The sequence below is a fragment of the Salpingoeca rosetta genome (assembly GCF_000188695.1).
Source record: "Salpingoeca rosetta unplaced genomic scaffold supercont1.12, whole genome shotgun sequence".
Classification (NCBI taxonomy): domain Eukaryota; class Choanoflagellata; order Craspedida; family Salpingoecidae; genus Salpingoeca; species Salpingoeca rosetta.
In genome coordinates this window covers 1,399,315-1,405,481 of record NW_004754922.1, presented here as the reverse complement: position 1 = coordinate 1,405,481, position 6,167 = coordinate 1,399,315, and the positions used below count along the sequence as shown (strand labels likewise).

At 56.1% G+C, this 6,167-nt stretch overlaps 3 protein-coding genes across 3 annotated transcripts in view; 1 reads left to right on the top strand and 2 right to left on the bottom strand.

Moving 5' to 3' along the window:
* PTSG_05385 (uncharacterized protein) overlaps nucleotides 1-1,939 on the bottom strand; it is a gene marked incomplete at its 3' end in the record, with an annotated part of 13,007 nt that extends 11,068 nt beyond the window's left edge. Inside the window, exons 1-6 of the mRNA XM_004993896.1 lie at nucleotides 1,757-1,939; nucleotides 1,427-1,505; nucleotides 1,107-1,300; nucleotides 820-888; nucleotides 545-600; nucleotides 122-377 (exon numbers count right to left, since the gene is read on the bottom strand). Coding sequence (XP_004993953.1) covers nucleotides 122-377; nucleotides 545-600; nucleotides 820-888; nucleotides 1,107-1,300; nucleotides 1,427-1,505; nucleotides 1,757-1,813 — 711 coding nt within the window. The 5' untranslated portion in view covers nucleotides 1,814-1,939. The remainder of the gene's footprint in view (nucleotides 1-121; nucleotides 378-544; nucleotides 601-819; nucleotides 889-1,106; nucleotides 1,301-1,426; nucleotides 1,506-1,756) is intronic.
* A 26-nt stretch (nucleotides 1,940-1,965) lies between these two features.
* Nucleotides 1,966-3,183, top strand: PTSG_05384 (uncharacterized protein). The gene has a single exon (XM_004993895.1). It carries the CDS (start codon nucleotides 1,985-1,987, stop codon nucleotides 2,795-2,797), a length of 813 nt encoding a protein of 270 aa, XP_004993952.1. The 5' UTR covers nucleotides 1,966-1,984; the 3' UTR covers nucleotides 2,798-3,183.
* Nucleotides 3,075-6,167, bottom strand: part of PTSG_05383 (TK protein kinase) — a 5,694-nt gene continuing 2,601 nt past the window's right edge. The window contains exons 9-16 of the mRNA XM_004993894.1: nucleotides 5,949-6,027; nucleotides 5,628-5,760; nucleotides 5,264-5,342; nucleotides 4,854-5,046; nucleotides 4,481-4,596; nucleotides 4,200-4,313; nucleotides 3,904-3,999; nucleotides 3,075-3,630 (exon numbers count right to left, since the gene is read on the bottom strand). Of these exons, the coding sequence (XP_004993951.1) occupies nucleotides 3,528-3,630; nucleotides 3,904-3,999; nucleotides 4,200-4,313; nucleotides 4,481-4,596; nucleotides 4,854-5,046; nucleotides 5,264-5,342; nucleotides 5,628-5,760; nucleotides 5,949-6,027 (913 nt within the window). The 3' untranslated portion in view covers nucleotides 3,075-3,527. The remainder of the gene's footprint in view (nucleotides 3,631-3,903; nucleotides 4,000-4,199; nucleotides 4,314-4,480; nucleotides 4,597-4,853; nucleotides 5,047-5,263; nucleotides 5,343-5,627; nucleotides 5,761-5,948; nucleotides 6,028-6,167) is intronic.

The window sequence follows — 6,167 nt, the reverse complement described above, 5'->3', positions numbered from 1 at the left end:
GAGAGAGAGAGAGAGAGAGAGAGAGAGAGAGAGAGAGAGAGAGAGAGAGAGAGAGAGAGAGAGACGAGAGAGAGAGAGAGAGAGAGAGAGAGAGAGAGAGAGAGTGTGTGTGTGTGCATACCCTGTTGAGGTTGAGGAGGAGCTGTGCGCGCGTCTCCTCAATACTGCGCCGGTCAACAATCTTCTCCTCGTAGTCGTTCAGGTATGTCAGCGCACGGTCGTGTTCGTTGTTCGCCATCATCAGCATCACGACGTACATGTGCATCTCCGATGTTTCGTACGCGTTCGTGTTGGCGTCGTCCTGCAGCCCAAGATATTGCGTCATGGTCTCAATGGCGCCCGAAATCTCGCCCGTCATGTGCTGTGCAACGCCGTACCTGCACGTGGCGAGACGTGAGTGCATGTGTGAGGACATGTGCATGTATGTATGTGTGTATGCGTGTGCGTGTGCGTGTGAGGTAGCGTGAGGGCGTGTGTAGTGTTGAGCATTTTCGTGCGCGGACGTGGTTGTCTTGTGTGCAGTGCATGGCTCCAGCGGCCGTACCCGAGCCAGGAGGCGCGGACGCCGCCGCGGAGCTCAAGGAACTTGCGACGCGTGTCCTGTATGATATGGTGCAGATGTTAGCGCCACAGGCAAGCAGCCAGCAGCATCGCGTTTGTGAGGGAAGGGAACGGTGGCAGTGGCCATCCAGTGTTGAAGAGGACAAGGGGGGAAACTACGTGAACACGTTCACATACAAGCAAGGCGCAGGGGTGCATGTGTGTGTGTGAAGGGGGGGGGGCGAAAAGCAGAGAGTGAAAGCGGTGCAGAATGCCCACCCGGAAGCCTTCATAATCGCGGACTTGCACTTGGAGGTGGGACAGGTCACGCAAGATGGTCTGGTTCTCCTGTGGGTGGTGAGGGCATGGACGCATGTGAGAGTGAAGCAGCGGCAAAGCAAACAGGGAACGAGGGAACGAGGGAAGGAAGGAAGGAAGGAGGGAAGGAAGGAAGGAAGGAGGGAAGGAGGGAAGGAGGGAAGGAAGGAGGGAAGGTGCAGACAGACAGACAAACACACAGACACAGACACACACACACACACACACACACACACAGACACACACACCGCCTCGATTTGTGCTGCTCTGAGGAAGCTGCGGAGGGCCTGGTCGTAGTCGCACTTCTGACGGTACAGAATACCGCGGACGTGCCAGCACATACCGGAGCCAAGGTCAGCCTTCACGGCTTCGTGGCACAGCTCCATGGCCTCGTCGTGCTTATCCATGGCGTTGGTGATAAGCGCCTGCATGGCCAAGGTCTCTGCAAAGGCAAGCAAGGCCCAGCGCAAACGAGGCCGAGAATGTCTGGTGAGCAGGGACGAGAGCAAACAGTGGCAGCCGCTGCAAGATGGCCGGGAGTGGCCGGTGGGGAAGGGGAAGCACTTACCGCCATGCTTTGGCTTCCTCTCGAGGATGCTCTTGGCGCACTTGAGCCCTGCTTTGTACTGCTTGGATTCATAGCTCCGCTGCAACGGCGCGCACGTGTTTCGTTGTGTCAGTGAGCGGTGAATGATGAAAGTAGAACGGACAGTTGGCAGCAACCAGTTCAGCACAGACAGTGTGCCTTGCAATGTACAAGGCACAGCAACAGCAACAACAGGCAGCGGGGAACAGCCATGCGCGTCAAACTCTCAGCTTTCAGTGACACCACATGCATGGTGTGGCGCCGTGTTGCAAGCTCTGGCCCCAGTAACCCTCCCACAACTGTCCCACGTACCAGCATCTTCCGGAACAGGGAGGCCTCCTTGGACCCCTCAGGCAAGGTGCGGCTCATGGCTGTATGTGGTGGCGACTGTCAGTGCGCAAAACGAAGCAGCGTGGGGTTGGTTGTTGGTGGTTGGTTGCTGTGCGAGAAAGGGACACAACAGCAGCAGTCAGAACAGCATGCGGCCACGGCGGATGTGGAGGATTTATCAAGATATTCACCAAATTTCAGTGGCTGTGGATGATGGGCAGTGCTGGCAGTGAGGGCGGTGGTGAGGGCGGTGGTGATGGTGGCGGGAGTGAGGGACGTGCTGTTGCAAGCACCACGCCCGCTGCGCCGAGCGAGCCAGGGATGGAAGGAGCGAGGACGCAGAGCATAGTGAGAAGAGGAAGTGGTGTTAGAAGAGAAGGAGTACAGCAACAACAAGAAGGGGAACAGCAAGACGAGGAAGATCAGCAACAACAAGAAGGGGAACAGCAAGACGAGGAAGATCAGCAACAACAGCAACAACAACAACAACGACAGCAAGGAAGACGGGCACATGTAAAGCGGGTCAAGTGTCCAGTGTGTGGCAAAGTGTGCAAGAAGCTGTCTGCATTGAAAGACCATATGACCACGCACTCTGGTGAGAAGCCACATGTGTGTCGCATCTGCAAGGCGCGCTTTTCAACCTCTTCCAACTGTCGTCGGCACGAGCGCAGCCACCTCGCGTCGCGGATGCAGTGCGACATCTGCTACTGCATGTTCACGGACATTGCCAAGTTTCGCGGCCACATGCGCAGGCACGAAGTGACGCGCGGCTACAATTGTGAGGAGTGTGGTGAGGTGTTTCGGGAGGTGCTGCGCCTGCGAAAGCATGCCCGCATCAAGCACAGCGACAGCGAGCATGTGTGCTCGGGATGCGGTCGCTGGTACAGGTTTGTGGGCTCCGTGGCTCTGCACCAGCAATCATGCGACGCGTTTTTGGCGAAAGCGCCTGCAGCCCACACCCACAGGCAGCACAACCATCCCCGTGGCCCTTGCGGTCCGCGCCATTTTGGACAGTTTAACTGACTCCTCCACCGTGCCATGCATGCATGCTGTCGTCGTCGCTGTTGCTTGTGTACCTGTCTTGCATTGTTGGACTCGGCACGTTTTGCGTCCACCATTCGTTGCATATGTAGTCTTTATTTTCCCTGTATTGATGCATCATTTGACTGTCCTTTTCGATGCAGTGCATCTTGCGTGCATGCAGACAGGTGCGCCTGTGTTTCATGCGGGCGTGCTTGTGATGGATGCAGGAATTTGACTGTCCCCAGCATGTGTGACAGACGTGCTGCTTGGTTTGACGCGTGGTTTTAACTGTTGTAATGATGGAAGACGTAACTGACGAATGATTGTGTAATGTAAACTGAAGCACTCATAGTCTGCCGAACAAGACGTAATGTAACCCCAACGAGAAACACCTTGCGTTGGGTACGGTGATGGTGATGATGGTGGTGATGATGGTGGTAAAGGGGGGGGGGAGAAAGGAAAGGAGACAAGGCACGAAAGAGGGAATGTGGTTTGATGGTGTCGCTGATGCGTTTGGCGAGAGGGTGGCATGAATTGTAAGTTGTGCTTGTGAGGAGCGAGAAATGGAGCAGAGGAAAAAAGGGGAGGGGAAGGGTGTGAACGACAAACACACACACTCATAACAAGACGCCAGCCAGCTGTCGCCTCGTGCGTGGTTGCGTCCGTCCCCTTAGTTGCTGCTGCTGGGTGGCGGTGGTCATGGTGGTGGTGGTGGTGGCAGGATGCGTGGCTAGGCGGTAAAGCCCTTGCTCTGCGCTACAATGCGCAGCTGTGCGATGCAGTTCACCACCCGCCGCATGTTGTCCTCCTCAAACAGATCCTTCGTGATGAACCTGCATTGGCGCGCGCGCGTGTGTGCGGTGTGTGCGGTGTGCGTGTGTGTGTGTGTGTGCGTGTGCGTGTGGTGTGTGTGTGTGTGTGTGTGTGTGTGTGTGTGTGTGTGTGTGTGTGTGCGTGCGTGCGTGTGTGTGTGTATGTGTGTGCGTGCGTGGGACCAGCAACAGCTTCCACATGCACCATCACCATCACCACCATGACTACCACCATCACCATCACCATGACTACCACCAGCGTCATGACGACGAAGACAAGCGCTGTGTGCGCACCTGTCGCTGGAGGGCACGCCAAAGTGCGTGACGGCATCGAGGAAGCGGCCAATGTTCTCCATCTGCTTGAACGCGCGCGTCGTCCCAGCATTGTACCTGACGTGCAACCAATGGTGGTGGTGATGGTGGTGAGCACTCGTTGTGGTTGGAACGGGGAAACGGAAACAGAGGAACAGGAAGGGCACGGCTTCCACTCTTCTCATCAACGCCATCACAACAACAAAGTGTTCAAACAAGAGCAAGCGAGAGCATCAAGAGAATACAAAGGCAACAGGACATGTACTGCTGCTGCGTACTTTGGGATGCTGCCTGGGCTGATCTTGTTCATGAGGCGGCATAGCACCTCTCCGCTCTTCAGCCACGAGTGCATTGTCTCCTCCGCACACTTCTCGCCCAGCGCCCGCTCAATCCTTTGCAGAGGCGAGGGGTTGGTGGTGTTGATGTGGTTGTTTTGTGGAGTGAGTTGAGTGAGTGGTTGAGAACATGGGTGGTGTCTTGCACCATGAAGGAATGTTTTTTGCGTCCTTGAAGGTCAGCGCCACAATAACCCCCGCCCCCTTCCTTTTGGTTTTCTTACCAGTCGGCCACCTCGGCCTGTCGCTCCTCAGCGGTCAGTCCGCGCGTCGCTTTCGGCTTTGCGCTGGTTGCTGTACTCGTCGCCGTTTCTGGCGGCGGTGTTGGCGGTGTTGTGGTCTGGGCATGCGCACGCGTGCCGTCGAACGGGAGGTGTGATGGTGATGGAGCAGCAGCGACATTCGCCAATGACAGCCAATCAGTGATGCAGGCACACAGCGTAAGTTATCAGCTCACATAACGCGCGCGCACACACACATACACGCAGACGGACGGACGGACAGAAAGACACAGACACAGACACAGGCAGACACATACACACACACACAGAGAGACAGACAGACACATACACCAAGACACCAGGTGCTGGTGCTGACCTCAATGTCGCCATCAGCGGTGGCGTACACGACGGGATCGTCCTCATCTTCAACGTCGTCATCATCATCACCATCACCTTCGTCGTGTGTGCTGGTGGCGGCGGTGGACTGCTGGGCTGGTTTTGATCGCGTGGAGTTCTGTGCCGTCGCCAGCACATATGCGGCCTCGTCCACATCGTCGTCATCATCATCACTGTCACGCGGACACACGCACACATTGGTGAGAATGATGATGATGATGATGATGATGATGATGATGATGATGATGATGCATGTGTGTGTGCGTGTGCGTGCGAGTGTGTGTGCGTGTGCAAGTGTGTGTGTGTGTGTGTGTGTGTGTGTGTGAGAGAGAGAGAGAGAGAGAGAGAGAGTGTGTGTGTGTGTGTGTGTGTGTGTGTGTGTGCACGTACGTTGGGAGGTCTTCACCGCAGAGGCCGTAAGCGGAGAGGTCGACGGAGGCGAGACCGTATGGGTCGTACTCGTCTTCCTCTGTGCACATGGGATTGAAGGCAGTTGGGGTCACGATGAGACATGTAGGCACAGTGTGGGCACTCTGGACACGCAATTCCCCGGCGTTGAAGCAACACACAAATACACAGACACACACACACACACACAAATACACAGACACAGACACACACACACAAATACACAGACACAGACACACACACACACACAGACACAGACACACACACACACAGACAGACAGACAGACAGACACACACACACACACCACAAGACAACACACACACCAAGGCAACACCACGGGCGCACCTTCGGCGCTGTCCTCGGCGTCGTATGTGTGCAATGCGTCCTGCGGGATGCTGTATGTCGACGCCATCACCTCCTTCTGCTCGTCGTCGTCAGACCGAACAATCGGCGCTTTTGGCACGCGTCCGCACATCGCCTGTCACCAAGAGGAGGGAGGGGGCGTGGCAGGTGTGTCAAGTGCACATGTGTGTGTGCGTGTGTGCGTGTGTGTGTGTGTGTGTGTGTGTGTGTATGTTTGTTCGATGAGGGCAGCTGCACTTGGAAGGTATGATTGCAGCAGCAGCCAGCAGGCAAAGCAGCACCCGTCGCGAGCACACTACACACCAGGAGGGCGTTGTAGAGATCGGGGAAGGAGGACCGCTCCTCCGGCTCCTCCATCCAGCACTTGCGCATCAGATCGTACCTGGCACACACGCAGGTGACGTAACGTGTATGAATTAGCGCATGGAAAAGGAAGAGCAAGATTAGATTGGGCATAACCGCAGCGTTTTCTCTCTCTGTGCGCGTGTGCGTGTGCGTGTGTGTGTGTGTGTGTGTGTGTGC

Bases quoted from the DNA above. Each gene is read 5' to 3' on its own strand.
- PTSG_05384 (XM_004993895.1), top strand. From the start codon at position 1,985: ATGATGGGCAGTGCTGGCAGTGAGGGCGGTGGTGAGGGCGGTGGTGAT.